This window comes from Hyperolius riggenbachi, chromosome 6 (genome assembly GCF_040937935.1).
Source record: "Hyperolius riggenbachi isolate aHypRig1 chromosome 6, aHypRig1.pri, whole genome shotgun sequence".
Classification (NCBI taxonomy): Eukaryota; Metazoa; Chordata; class Amphibia; order Anura; family Hyperoliidae; genus Hyperolius; species Hyperolius riggenbachi.
In genome coordinates, this window is record NC_090651.1 from 289219222 (window position 1) to 289235296 (window position 16075).

General features: G+C 43.6%; 1 protein-coding gene across 1 annotated transcript in view; it reads left to right on the forward strand.

Annotated features, from left to right (window-relative positions):
* The window catches only part of TECTA (tectorin alpha), a 143322-nt gene that overhangs the window by 98509 nt on the left and 28738 nt on the right, over positions 1–16075 (forward strand). Inside the window, exons 13-14 of the mRNA XM_068241002.1 lie at positions 5807–6006; positions 7919–8302. Of these exons, the coding sequence (XP_068097103.1) occupies positions 5807–6006; positions 7919–8302 (584 nt within the window). The remainder of the gene's footprint in view (positions 1–5806; positions 6007–7918; positions 8303–16075) is intronic.

Here is a 16075-nt window from a genome sequence, read left to right on the forward strand (position 1 = left end):
TATAAACATTAGACTTTCATATATTTTAGATTCAAATACACACAACTAAAGTAGTTCAGGCCTTTTATTGTTTTAATATTGATGATTTTGGCATACAGCTCATGAAAACCCAAATTTCCTATCTCAAAAAATTAGCATATTTCATCCGACCAATCAAAGAAAAGTGTTTTTAAAACAAAAAAACTCAACCTTCAAATAATTATGTTCAGTTATTCACTCAATACTTGGTCGGGAATCCTTTTGCAGAAATGACTGCTTCAATGCGGCGTGGCATGGAGGCAATCAGCCTGTGGCGCTGCTCAGGCATTATGGAGGCCCAGGATGCTTCGATAGCGGCCTTAAGCTCATCCAGCGTGTTGGGTCTTGTGTCTCTCAACGTACTCTTCACAATATCCCACAGATTCTCTATGGGGTTCAGGTCAGGAGAGTTGGCAGGCCAATTGAGCACAGTAATAACATGGTCACTAAACCATTTACCAGTGGTTTTGGCACTGTGAGCAGGTGCCAGGTCATGCTGAAAAATGAAATCTTCATCTCCATAAAGCTTTTCAGCAGATGGAAGCATGAACCTACTTTTGAACCAGAAACAGCGGCAGAAGCGCCTGACCTGGGCTACAGAGAAGCAGCACTGGACTGTTGCTCAGTGGTCCAAAGTACTTTTTTCGGATGAAAGCAACTTTTACATGTCATTCGGAAATCAAGGTGCCAGAGTCTGGAGGAAGTCTGGGGAGAGGGAAATGCCAAAATGCCTGAAGTCCAGTGTCAAGTACACACAGTCAGTGATGGTCTGGGGTGCCATGTCAGCTGCTGGTGTTGGTCCACTGTGTTTTATCAAGGGCAGGGTCAATGCAGCTAGCTATCAGGAGATTTTGGAGCACTTCATACTTCCATCTGCTGAAAAGCTTTATGGAGATGAAGATTTCATTTTTCAGCACGACCTGGCACCTGCTCACAGTGCCAAAACCAATGGTAAATGGTTTACTGACCATGGTATTACTGTGCTCAATTGGCCTGCCAACTCTCCTGAGCTGAACCCCATAGAGAATCTGTGAGATATTGTGAAGAGAAAGTTGAGAGACGCAAGACCCAACACTCTGGATGAGCTTAAGGCCGCTATCGAAGCATCCTGGTCCTCCATAACACCTGAGCAGTGCCACAGGCTGATTGCCTCCATGCCACGCTGCATTGAAGCAGTCATTTCTGCAAAAGGATTCCCGACCAAGTATTGAGTGCATAACTGAACATAATTATTTGAAGGTTGAGTTTTTTTGTTTTAAAAACACTTTTTTCTTTTATTGGTCGGATGAAATATGCTAATTTTTTGAGATAGGAAATTTGGGTTTTCATGAGCTGTATGCCAAAATCATCAATATTAAAACAATAAAAGGCTTGAACTACTTCAGTTGTGTGTATTTGAATCTAAAATATATGAAAGTCTAATGTTTATCAGTACATTACAGAAAATAATGAACCTTATCACAATATGCTAATTTTTTGAGAAGATCACACATATATATATATATATATATATATATATATATATATATATATATATATATGATCATATATATATATATATATATATATATATATATATATATATATATATATATATATATATATATATATATATATATATATATATATATATATATATATATATATATAAAAATACATAAATATTTACCTTAGGGTCTAAGTTGTTTTTAAAAATATGTATGTCATGAGAGTTTTTTACTGTTATTTTAGCAAATAATATCCTGCTGACAGGATACTAATTGTACCAAATAAAGGAATGTAAACAAAAGTTAATGTTATCACCTCTTTGAATGCAGCCAGAAGCTTAAGGAGTGTTGTTTGTAACTGTTTGAATGCTGTTCTACCACCATTTTTTTGTGGTAGTAGATTTTAAGCTGTAAATAATCATTTAGAACAAAGAGAAAATGCTGAGTCTCATACCACTTTAAAGGGACTCCGAGCTCATCTAAAAAATAAAAAGTTGTACTCACCAGGGGCTTTCTCCAGCCCAGTGCTGGTCGGGAGGTCCCACGCCGGCGTCCTGGCTCCTCTCCTTCTCCCCGCTCCGGAATGGCTGACAGGCCGCAGCCCAGGCGACACTCTCCCGAGTGTCGGGCTGCTTCTTCCGCATATGACGCGGATTATGTCACACGCCGGCCGCCTCGCGTCATCACGGCGGCCGGCGGGAAAGTACTGCGCATGCGCAATTAAAGCGCGCATGCGCAGTACTTTCACGCCGGCCACCGTGATGACGCGAGGCGGCCGGCGTGTGGCGTAATCCGCGTCATATGCGGAAGAAGCAGCCCGACACTCGGGAGAGTGTCGCCCGGGCTGCGGCTTGTCAGCCATTCCGGAGCGGGGAGAAGGAGAGGAGCCAGGACGCCGGCGTGGGACCTCCCGACCAGCACTGGGCTGGAGAAAGCCCCTGGTGAGTACAACTTTTATTTTTTAGATGAGCTCGGAGTCACTTTAAGAACAGTTTTCATATCACATGACTTTGCCTCATATATAAAATGATAGTTAGCTTATATCTCATGTTAATCATCCTCACTGATTATACCAGTCCTATGGATACTGCGCTCTCATGTGTTTCACTTCCAATGTTTGAAAAGTTCTGTGTCTTTATTCACTACTTTAAAAAAAAAAAAGGAAACAAGAAAAAACAAGCATAAAGTGACTCTGTATGTGTGTGTGTGTGTATATATATATATATATATATATATATATTTATACATACATATATATATATATATATATATATATATATATATATATATATATACATATATATCAATCACCGCATGTTGCTCAAGTATTGTGTGATACAGAACAACAGGCCCGAGCATAGGACATGGACTGTCGGCAACAGATGGATTTTACATGCTTGGGTTAATTTGGATCATGTGAGTGTACTACTTTGAAATTTTATATTAAAGTAATGGTTTTACACTATGAGGACTCCCTTTAGTCATTAGGTGATGCGACCTGGTGGATGTAGAGATCTTTGTGAGTGTGTCGGTTTGCCTGGAAGTCTGAAAATGGCCTGGATTAAGCAAGCGCTATCTGCTGTTTTATAGTCTTTACAGCATGAGAACAAAGTGAGAGGCCACGTGTTCTTGGGAAATAGCAGCCAGGAGGCAGTTTAATGTGAAGCAGCTGGGTCATGGATTTCACAAGTGTGTGTGCTGTCTATGATATGGCAGTCACTTTAAAGGGTTAGGAGCTGTAATTGTCATTTGTGTGGTGGTATCACACAATACTCTGGAGCATCACGTGGCGATTGTAATATATTCAAGGCTATCAATCCCCCCTGTGATGTTTACAAGTACAGCGCGGTGTGTTGACTGGTGGCTATTGCAACTCAGACACAGCGATGCAGAGCAGCCAAAACCAGCCTATCAGAGGACACACAGTGCGCTGTGTTGATTGGTTGCCATGGCAACTCAGATACAGCGAGGCGGAGCAGCCAGCCCTGCCAAACCAGCCTATCAGAGGACATAGACGGAAAGGGGATGTGACGTCGCAGGATGTGACGTCACGGACAAGGAAGCTTCCGAAACACACTGAGGGAGTGTTTGCAACGCATTTAGAACACAGAGCGCTGTCAGGTATAGTGCTTCAGGTGAGGGAGAAAGCTGTATGCGCATATAGAAGGGGAGGAGGCATCTATGTGGGAGGGTGATATGGACAGGGCTATTTAAGCTACCTGCATCATTACACACTCAGCTCTGACTTGAGCGAGTTGCTGGGGGAATCTCTGTTGGTTGGGTGGAGGGTTGAATTGTATATACTTGTTAATGCTGTGTTTCACATACTCCTGACGACGCCTCGTTTTGAGGCGAAACAATTGTTGAGTGGCACCCTCTGGGCATCTGTATTTCACTGTTCACACACCCCAATGGTGACAATATTCTTACCCAGCCACCTTCTATGAAGGTATTTATGTCCCCTATGGGGACTATGTATGATACATACATCAGATTGGCCACAAACCTACAGGCCAATTTCTGATATCGTTTACGGGTGTAGTTGGACACTAATGTCTCACTGTATATCTGGCATATCCGATTGGTTCTAGAATACTTTAGGAGTAAGAGCTGTGGGATAGCTACACCCCACAACACCTGTGTGGGGGGGATCAGCAAAGACCCCTACAGCAACACTCACCGATTCGACCAATTACGGATAGAGGCAGCAGTGAGACAAATTGAACAATGCCCAATACACAGTACAATTTTTAGTAAACCCCTGCGAGCAGATATACAAATAAAACACACACTGCTACCCAGGGATACGTTTTAATTAACTATAGTGTGTACAATAAGGTCAAGCCTGGTCGGCAACGTGTGATAGACAGTATTCACCTGTACAGTTATTTTTCGGTAGTGAGACATCACATATATTCAGTGCTGCCCATAATTATTCATACACCTGGCAAATTTTGATTCAAAGTTATTTTTTTTCAACCAGTAGAGATGGCCCGAACCTCGGACCGTGCTGGACTGGTGCGCACCATGGCCAGAGTGCAGGCCGTGGCGATTCTCCAGGCCATATGGTCGCCAGGCTGTGGTAGCTCAATGACAGAACAACAGTGACTGTCCAGCTGATCGAATTTGGTCTGTCCACAATGAAGCAATGACCTTATTATCTTGGTGTGCCACCCCCCAAGACACTCATATAGCCGGCGGTCATTGCTTCATTGTGATACGCAAGCCCCTTCACCGCGGCAAGGTAATGATCACGAAGGGGAATGGGCACATGTACATGCCTTTTGTTTTGTTGTAGCAGCTGCAGTGAAAAAAATTAGGCAGCCATGTACACGCACCAGAAAAATTATTATAGCGGCCGCTGCTAGCAGCGGCCTTAAAAATTCAGGACTTTCCCGTCAAAAAATTACTTGTTGGTTGAATAAAAGTAACTTTAAGACAAAATTTGCCAGGGGTATGAATAATTATGGGCTGCACTGTATATATGTAATATGTATATATATCTATATATATATATATATACTGTATATATATATATATATATATATATATAGATAGATATAGATATATATATATACAGTAGATATATATGTATATATACTGTATATATATATATACTATATATATATATATATACAGTATATATATATATATATATATATATATATATATATATATATATACACATACATACAGTATATAGTCACACTATGTTTGTTTTTTCTTGTTTCTTTTTATGTTTTTTATGGAATGAATAAAGACACAGAACTTTCGGAACTCTGGAGTTGAAACACATGAGAGCGCAGTATCCATAGGACTGGTATAGTGATACACTATATGTTTGGTGATAGGACTGCGATCCATTTACAGGTGGACATTCATATGTGGACTGAATACATGTGTTTGTAGGTATATAGAGGTGGATGTGTATAGATGTGGTGTGGATGTTTGATTGTACACTATTGAGCGCACAATTCAATTGTAAAAGGATCCTTACTGATTAGCTTTGGGGAGCATTTAGGTAGTCATTCTGGTTTCTAGAGAGCCCAGAAAGGGTCTTAGATAGGAGTCATTGGTACAAATGATTGAAAAACTTTTGTTTCACAATAGTATTTTGGAGCACAACAAATGCTGGTGTAAATTTGGTTTCCTCTTTTCATTAATTTAAATAGTAATTCTGTTACCATATTCTGCCAAATCTTGTTGCAGGCTAAAATGATTACATTTTGTTTTCAATATTTGAAATGTTCCCTATGCTTATTTACTAATGCACTGTTATTTGTTACTTTTCCATCTCTCAGTTGTCACATGCCCTGCTTACAGTCACTATGAGAGTTGTGTTAGCGTGTGTCAGCCTCGATGTGCTGCTATCCGACTGAAAAGTGACTGCAACCATTACTGTGTGGAGGGATGCCAGTGTGATCCTGGATATGTCCTGAATGGAAAAAGCTGTATTCTTCCTCATAACTGTGGCTGTTACGCTGATGGCAAGTACTATGAGGTAAGAGTACCCACACCCATTTCTTTTAGCAGGAAGTAGGAGTTTTGGTAGGGTGGGTGTGGCTTGTTTGCAATAACACATAGCATAATGGTATAGACTCGGATGAGGGTTAGCACAGACATGATTATAAGACTTTGCTACTAATGTTCTATTTCTTAGCTGTACTACACATATAATTCATTATATCATAAGCTTATTTTTGCTTCAGAATTGCTTTAAAGAGACTCCGTAACAAAAATTACATCCTGTTTTTTATCATCCTACAAGTTCCAAAAGCTATTCTAATGTGCTCTGGCTTACTGCAGCACGTTCTACTATCACCATCTCTGTAATAAATCAACTTATCTCTCTCTTGTCAGACTTGTCAGCCTGTGTCTGGAAAGCTGCCAAGTTCTTCAGTGTTGTGGTTCTGTGATGCATCTCCCCCCTCCAGGCCCCTCTCTGCACACTGCCTGTGTATTATTTAGATTAGGGCAGCTTCTCTCTTCTCTCTTATCTTTTACAAGCTGGATAAATCCTCCTCTGAGCTGGCTGGGCTTTCACATACTGAGGAATTACATACAGGCAGAGCTGTCTGCACTCTGCAGGAAGAAACGAGCAGCCTGACACTTCAGTGGGAGATAGCTGCAGGGGGAAAGGAACACACAAATGATCTCTTGAGATTCAAAAGGAAGGGTGTATACAGCCTGCTTGTGTATGAATGTATTTTCTATGTGTGGACATACTGTACATCAACCTACTTCCTGTTTTGGTGGCCATTTTGTTTGTTTATAAACAAACTTTTTAAAACTGTTTTTAACCACTTTTAATGCGGCGAGGAGTGGCAAAATTGTGGCAGAGGGTAATAGGAGATGTCCCCTAACGCACTGGTATGTTTACTTTTGTGCGATTTTAACAATACAGATTCTCTTTAAGCAGAATCCCTTGCATAAAATCCTATGAGTCTACATGATGAGTAGAGCAGAATGCAATACATTGCATGCAGTATGCGCTACTATTGTGCATAAAACTTTATGCACGTAATTCTGCTTAATTAAGTTTATTGTATACACCCCATGGGCCAATCAAATTCATTTCCTGATCACTTAGATTGGCCCAGTGCCAATCTGCATAGAAAATGAATTAAATTTGCACAAAAGCCAGACTTCTTTGCATTTCATTGACCATCTCTGTCCATGACAATGGAGTACCACTCTTTTCATTTGTATTTTGCATGGTAACACTGTCGGATACCAGGGCCCGTATGCAATTCATTTTTTCTCCTGAGTTTTCTCCTAGGAGATATTTTTTTCATCTTTAATTTAAATTAACTTTTTAGCACCTTGCAATGGAAAAAGTATCACAAAGTAGGTGAACATGTTCTGTACAAATTATTTGGAGTATTTGTTTGCTTTCTGGTGTGTAAAAGGCATTTTAAAGGCATTTTATTAGTTGTGAAAATATCACCTAGAAAACTCAGGTGAAAAAGCGAGTTGCATATGGGCCCCTGGCCCATATGCAATTCACTTTTTCTCCTGAGTTTTCTCCTAGGTTATATTTTCATACCGTGTCATAAAATGCCTTTTAAACCACCAGCAAGCAAGAAAATACTCAAAATAATTTTGTTACTACCTTTTTACCAATTTTTTAGTACTTTTTCAATTGTAAATTGCTTAAAAGATATGTTAAAGAGAATATGAAAATTATCTCCTAAGAGATAACTTGGGAGAAAAAGTTAATTGCATATGGGCCCCTGACCCTTAAGTCATAATATTATGTACATTTTTAGTACAATGATGTATTATTTGGTCTCAGTTTGTTTCCTTACCATACTAGACATCACAGTTGAGGACTGAATGTCAAACACATCTTGGGAGTTTCAAAATATTATGTGCATTATATGTCTCAATTTGTTCCTCATTTGCACTTGCAGCCCAAGCAACTGTTCTGGAATAGTGATTGCACCAGGCGGTGCCGCTGCTTTGGCAGGAACCTCATCCAGTGTGATCCGAGGCATTGCAAGTCGGATGAGGAGTGTGCGCTGAGAAATGGAGTCCGTGGCTGTTTCAGTAAGAAGAGCTCTTATTGTATTGCAGCAGGAGGAGGTGTCTTCAGGACATTTGATGGAGCCTTTCTTCGGTTTCCAGCTAACTGTGCCTTCGTACTGTCAACAATTTGCCAAAAGCTGCCGGATATCTCATTCCAGCTGATCATCAACTTTGACAAATGGTCCTCCCCAAATTTGACTGTTATATCCCCAGTATACTTCTACATTAATGAAGAACAAATCCTCATTAGTGACCGTAACACTGTTAAGGTAACACACTCATAACAATGGATGTACAGTATAAATTGCCAGGAACATGTTTGAGCTGCAGTACAAAGTTTTCCCTTTATTCACACACTGCACTGATATTCCAGTTAAAGTGGACATGAACTTTTGCACAGGTCAGAATGAAACATTTAGAAATGCACCCTATATGTATTTAGTGAGTTTAGCGTGTTTAATTCCCCCTGATCTGGGACTAATCTGTAATTTGATCTTTCAGCTGTGTCAGCTCAGGTACCTCCTCTGCCAGGGCAGAGCAGCTAATTTGTAATTGCAGGATGTTAACAATATGTCTGCTTCCATGAAAGCAAAAGGTAGACACACTGCAGATTTACTGAAGGATTTGTATTAGCTGTAACAAAGAAATGTTTTTCTTAAGGGCTCTTTCACACCAAGAAGTTGCGCTTTAGGGGACGTTAAGGTCACATAACGTGCCCCTAACGCAACACATGGTGGTGTTGAAGTTGGACAACAGATTGAGCCGCGTTATGCGGCTCTTGGTGCGCCATTTTCGTTCTATACTGATAGAACGAAAACTGCGCATGCCTCAAAAGAGTGTGGAGACCACGTGATCAGAACACTCCGCATCACGTGGTCCCGCCAGCCAATCGTCGCACAAAGCGGCCGCTCCAGGAAGTAAACACGTTACGTCAGCACAGTGCAGTGAATATTAATTAGCCATGTGGCTAGTCACAAAAGCGGACTCTCCCCTCCTCCTCTCCTGCACTGAATATCACAGCATAAGGCCGGCGGAGGACACAGAGCCATGTCAGCTATATATTATCACAATCTCAATAGCAAACACAACGAAAACAGCGCATGCTTAAAAAAAAAACAAAAAAAAAAAAAACAAAAACAGACAATACTGAGCATGTGCAAGCAGTGTAACGCAGCAAAGTACGAGTATAATGCACCGCATGCTGCACTTTCATTAAACATGCAGCGTTATACTCTAATGCAACGTGTGCACTGTGAACAGCACATTGATTTTTCAGTGCTGTGAGTTGGGCTGCGTTACAGGCTGCTGTAACGTGGGACTTTAACGTCCCACTGTGAAAGCAGCCTTAAAGGTTGTTACGCTGTGTGATATCTTTTAGGGCAGAGAGGACGTTCTGAGTTCAGGTCCACTTTAAATTAGTTAGTAATTCTACAATTGTAAAAATCCCTCAGTCAGTTTTTCTCTGGAGAAACTTAGTGGAAATTAACTTGTGCCATTAGCAGTAGAGCTGACTTCAGCAAAAGCTACAAAGCATTTGTAAAGATGTGTGGTAACAACAGCATTTCTGTATAGATGTTGTTATTACGCTTCTTGCAAATGGCTCTGTAGCTTTCAAATGTGAAAATCGAGTTGCATAGTCAGCAGAATTCATACCTACTGCTACTGGCAGTTTCCACAGTATTGATTTTTTTCATAAAAAAATAACAGAATGTTTTTTCAAGAATACATGTAGATATTTTACAAATAAAAGTGTCCCCTGTGACTGTTTGTGACAATGGTAATGGTATGCAGAATGCAGCATTAACTAAAAATGTATATTTTTTGACAATATACTGTATCTCCCTCAAGTGGTGCTTTCATGTATTATGTTTTGTTATGTAATTTACTACAATTAAAGATATTTTTTTTAGTAAGCAAACCAAACCATATAAGACTTTTGAAAATCAAAGCAAGGTTGCAAATGAACTAAAAGTTCTTATGCGCTGCTGCCCTGACAGCATTATAATCTGTGAGCAACAAGAGTTGGAAAAAGAGTTAAGAGTTGGGATGTTATTAGCAGTGTTTGTATGGATGTGTCAGGAAGAGGAGCAGGCTCAAGCTGTGTACGAATGCACAGTATGTTTTGCCTGCTAAGCTCAAACTTACTTGATCATCTGGGTGACAGTGCAGGGTTCCAGTGCTGTACAGACACATCACTAGGCACTCGCCATGCAGTGTGTTATGTCTCTATTGAGGGTGGAGGAGGGGTGACATTGATCTGTACGATGGAGTGGCTTCTGCAGATGAAGAAAAAAGGGGAATAATGAACTCAGTTGCTGATTGTTGCTTAAAAATCAAGCATGCTAGATCATTAAGTGACCTTGGTGGAGCTTGGGGTATACTATAGCTGTACTAATGCAACATTTTCAGAGATGGCCCCTACCAGCCATCTCGGCTAAGAACACTAACATATGTATGAGCCTTTAAATGGAAAAATTATACCTATTGTATCCATGTTACATTTTAATTAGCAGGGCGAAGCATAAGAAGAATCAGCAGCATGGAAGTGATCAACATATTAGACATGTCATCAGGAGAAGAATTATAGATGTAAATTTCATCTTTGCTCTGTAATGGGTACAGAGACAGTCCTTGTTTGACCTCTGTGGCAAGTTTGTAAAGAAAGTACCATGGTCGCCAAGATTTCTCTGCATAGAATATATCACATGTTTGATTGTAAACAATGGTCTTGAAAAAGCCTGAATTGGAGGGGGGGGGGGGGGACACGTTGACCTTTTCCACACCTCCCAATGATTCATCATGGCATTTACCCATGTGGATGTGCTTCTGTGCCGTCCTGACTGAGGATTGTATGTACGTGATTTTAACTGACGATTGTAAGGAAACGCGGAAATGCCGCCGTCTCTCAAGGTGAGGCGGCTGTTTCCGCGTCCAGCATGGCGTCACAACGCGGAAAAAACGCTGCATGCCGCATAGGCAGTGCGGCGGAATCCGCATCAGAGGCGGCCCCCGCACTAGATACATTGCATGACAGTACTGGTGTGGCTGGGACTGATAGTCCACCAAGATTCAGACTTACACGCGCGCGAGCAGAAAGGCAGAGTTTAAATAACAGTTAGAAGGGTGTCGGCTGACCAGCTGGGTCAGCTGACAAATTCCACTGCTCTCATTGGACCAGCAATTAGGGAGGTCCTGGAAAGGTCCTAGAGTATATATACTGCTGGTTGTTCACTTGCTCTTTGTCTGGCGTGCGATCACATACGTGGGAGCACCCAGATCCGTAGTCAGATCCTGAAGTGTGCCGGGACCAGCTGGAGCTGTAATCCTACACTTAGCTAGATATTTGATAGCTAAAGTACTAGTTTGATTGTGATTATATGTTATGACTTTTGCCTGCCTCGACTATCCTCCTGAACTCTGACCTTGTACCTCGATATTTCTGATACTCTGTTGCCGAACCTCGGCTCGTTCCAAGACTCTGTTTCTGCCTCCTGATTTTGTACCCCGATATATCTGATACCCCGTTGCCGAACCCTGCCTGTACTTTGACTCCGCCTTTGCCTACTGTATTTGTACTTTATCTGTCCGTGTGTGTACGACCTGGCTTGTCTGACCTCGAGAACCGACCTCACGATTGGAGGCGGTTCCCAGTCCTGTTAGTGATACTTCTTCCTGAGTGTCACTCTCGGACTTTCCTTCCTACTGTCAGTCTGACTCCTCCCGTCTTGGAGAGCTCAGGTCTGCAGAAGGAATACGTGCAGTTCTCCTTGCTGCACTGAGGCCTAGGCCTCCTAGTGTTACTGTTACACCAAAACACTACACTCTACTCAGGCGAACAGAGGTTAGTTTGTATATCGGATTATCGGTGAGACTGCAGATCACTTATAATCTGGTATATATCTGTATTTCCGGCGATACTGCAGATCACCGGTAAATCAGATACTCTCTGCGCCCACCGATCGTTACAGAACGCCAGACCAAAATACAAAATGGACGCAAACACTGATTGTCTGGGTGTACTTGCCGCTTCGGTGGACAACATCAATCAAGTACTGGGCACCCACATAACTCTTATTGATGCCCTATCAGGGTCTGTACAAACCCTCCAGACATCAGTGAATCATGTGCGATCCTCTCCTAGCTCTGACATACGTATGCCTGTCCCTGAAAGCTTTTCCGGCCACAGATCTGACTTCCGGAATTTTAGGAGTAGAGTATTTTCCTATTTTGAGTTGAGACCCCAATCTTCGGGTACTGAGACCCAGAGGGTCACGTTTATTAAAACTTTGTTGTCCGGCGACTCCAAGTCATGGGCATATAGCCTGCCCACCGGAGACAAAGCGCTTACCTCTGTAGAGGAATTCTTTAAGGCTATGGCGGTAATTTACGACGATCCAGACCTTGCCTCGACTTCTGAGCGGAAGCTCAAGCTATTGCGTCAAGGCGAAGGTCCGGTCGAAGATTACGCGGCCGAGTTTAGGAGGTGGTCAGTTACGGCCAGGTGGGACACTCATGCCCTGTTAGATTGTTTCTTGTCAGGGCTGTCCGATGAGGTCTCTGACATGATGTTAAGTCAGCCCGAACCCAGAACAGTCGATGAGGCCATCTCAGCGGCCATCCGGATCGACCGCAGGCTGGGCTACCAAAGGCAGACCAGGGGTAGTTCCCGTGTCAGAGGGGTGTCTTACGCCACAGCCCCAGTGATTCCACCTCCTACTGTTTCGTCTTCTCCGGTCTTGCTTCCATCCGAGCCAATACAGATTGGTCGGTCAAAATTGACCCAGGTGGAGCGAAGACGGAGAATGACCGAACAGCTGTGTCTGTATTGCGCTGAAGGGGGGCATATAGTACGAAACTGCCCTAATAAGCCGGGAAAACGCTACCGCCTGGGAGTGGTAGGGGGTAACACCCTGGGCGTCCGACTTTTACCCTTAGAAGAAAAACGGTTGCTTCTTCCCTGCACCATTACGTGGGAAGATAAAACCGAGGTCACGGAAGCCTTTATCGATTCAGGCTCCGCGGCAAATTTTATGGATTTTGAGTTTGCTAAGAAATTGGGTATCCCACTCACACCTGTACAACCACCCATCCAGGTTACGGCAGTGGATGACTCTCCTCTGCAAGGGAGTCACCCACTGTCTCAGACACCAGAGGTGGGAGTCACCATAGGGGTTCTGCACTGGGAAAAATTACAATTCTTTGTGTTGCATATGTCTACTTCCACCATTATACTCGGCATGCCATGGTTGCACCTTCATTCTCCGCACATCGATTGGGCCACCGGCCAACTGGTTTCTTGGTCAGCACGCTGCTTTCAGCAATGTTTAGGGAAGGTGACACTGGGCCAAACCAGGGTTCATGTACAAGGGGTACCTGAGCAATATTTAGAATATTCTGATGTGTTCTGTCCCAAGGCAGCAGACAAATTACCCCCACATCGCTCTTTTGATTGCCCCATAGATATCCGTTCTGGTTGTATGCCTCCTCGGGGTCATCTGTACAATTTATCTGGGCCAGAAAAGTTGGCCATGCAAGAATATATCCGTGAGAATTTAGCCAAGGGTTTCATTCGTCCGTCCCGATCGCCTGCTGGAGCAGGTTTCTTTTTCGTTAAAAAGAAAGACGGGGGCCTGCGGCCCTGTATCGATTACCGGGGACTGAATAAAATCACGGTAAAGAACCGATATCCGTTACCCCTGATAGACGATTTATTTACGCAGGTCACAGACGCCAAGATCTTCTCAAAACTGGATTTACGGGGCGCGTACAACCTGGTACGCATAAGAAAGGGTGATGAGTGGAAAACGGCCTTTAACACGCCAGACGGGCATTACGAGTACCTAGTGATGCCCTTTGGGTTATGTAATGCCCCGGCCGTTTTCCAGGAACTCATCAACGAGGTCTTCAGAGAGGTGTTGGGGAGATTCGTGCTGGTCTATCTAGACGATATACTTGTTTTCTCCAACAACCTCTCTGAGCACAGAACGCATGTGAAATTTGTACTCAGCAAACTAAGACAAAACTCGTTATACGCTAAACTTGAGAAATGTATTTTCGAAGTAACATCTGTCGCCTTTCTGGGTTACATTATTTCCACCACGGGCCTGTGTATGGATCCCGCCAAAGTCTCTGCTGTGTTAGAGTGGCCCCAACCCGTGGGGTTAAAATCTTTACAGCGGTTCTTAGGCTTTGCGAACTATTACAGAAGGTTCATAAAGGGGTATTCCACGGTCATTTCACCCCTCACCAGTCTTACAAAAAAAGGGGCAGATACTAACCACTGGACTCCAGAAGCTCTACGAGCATTCTCCACTCTGAAAGACTTGTTTTGCTCAGCACCCATTCTGAGGCACGTTGACACTTCTTACCCCTTTATTGTTGAGGTGGACGCCTCAGAGGTCGGGGTAGGGGCTGTGCTGTCTCAGCGATCAGGGTTGCAGGGAAGATTACATCCCTGTGCCTATTTCTCTCGTAGGTTCTCTCCGGCAGAGAGAAACTACGATATAGGCAACAGAGAGCTCCTTGCCATTAAACTTGCCTTTGAGGAGTGGCGTCATTGGCTGGAAGGAGCAGAGCATATGATTACGGTATACACCGATCACAAAAACCTGGAATACATCGAGGGGGCTAAGAGGTTAAGTCCCCGTCAGGCTCGATGGTCGTTATTTTTTTCGAGGTTCAGGTTCCTGATTACATACACCCCGGGCAGCAAGAACGTTAAGGCAGATGCTCTGTCCAGATGCTTTGAGCCAGAGACAGCCGAGCCTCCTGCCCCAGAGTCCATTATCCCACAGAGGCTAGTGTTAGCGGCAGCTGAGACTTGGGAGGACTGGACAGAGACCCTGAGGCCTTTTCAGCAGGATGTCCCCGAAGGGAAACCTGAAGGGGTGATGTTTGTACCCCTACCCTTTCGTCTCCGCACTTTGCAGATGTTTCATTCTCACAAGAATGCGGGACACCCTGGGGCATCTAGAACTCAGGATCTAGTATCCAGGTGTGCCTGGTGGCCTTCTTTAGCAGCAGACTGCAAGGAGTTCGTTAGGGAGTGTGCAGTTTGCGCTAAGAGTAAACCCTCCCGGCTGGCACCTGTGGGTACCTTGCAGCCTTTACCCACCCCGAGTGAGCCATGGACTCATTTGTCCATGGATTTTGTGGGCGAACTTCCCAAGTCAGAAGGTATGTCGGTCATTTGGGTGGTAGTCGACCGCTTCAGTAAAATGGCCCATTTCGTGCCCTTGAAAGGACTCCCCTCAGCCCAGGAATTGGCCGACTTGTTTATTACACATGTCTTCCGGCTGCACGGCATTCCGGAGAACATAGTGTCGGATCGGGGAGTCCAGTTCGTTTCTAGATTCTGGAGGGCATTCTGCCAACAGATGGGCATGAAGCTGTCATTTTCATCGGGCTACCACCCACAGACCAATGGGCAAACGGAGAGAATCAACCAGTCATTGGAGCAATTTTTGAGGTGCTACGTTGCGGAGACGCAGAGCGACTGGGTTAAATTTCTGCCCTTCGCGGAGTTCGCACAAAATAATTTGAAAAGCTCTTCCACCGGATTCTCTCCGTTCCAGGTTGTGTCTGGAAAATTGCCCAAGTTCTCACCATTTCCAGTGGCCTCCACCCCGTTTCCAGCTCTGGAGGCCTGGCAGAGGTCTTTTAAAGACATTTGGCGCACGGTGAGAGATAGTTTACAAAAGGCGTTTTTGAGTCAGAAGGGTCAAGCTGACAAAAAACGCTCAGTGGAGTGGAGGTTCAGACCAGGGGACTTGGTCTGGGTATCTACACGTCACTTGACCCTGAGACAACCTTCTGACAAACTTGGTCCCAGGTTCGTGGGTCCATTCCCGGTTGCTAGGAAGATCAACGAGGTCACATATACCGTTGATCTTCCCACCAGCATGCGGGGAGTGAGGTCCTTCCACGTATCACTTCTTAAACCCGCAGTCCAGGTGGGTCCCACTCCTCCTCCTCCTGTGTTAGTAGATGCCCAACCTGAATATGAAGTGGAAAAGATTTTAGATTCCCGCACGGTTCAAAAC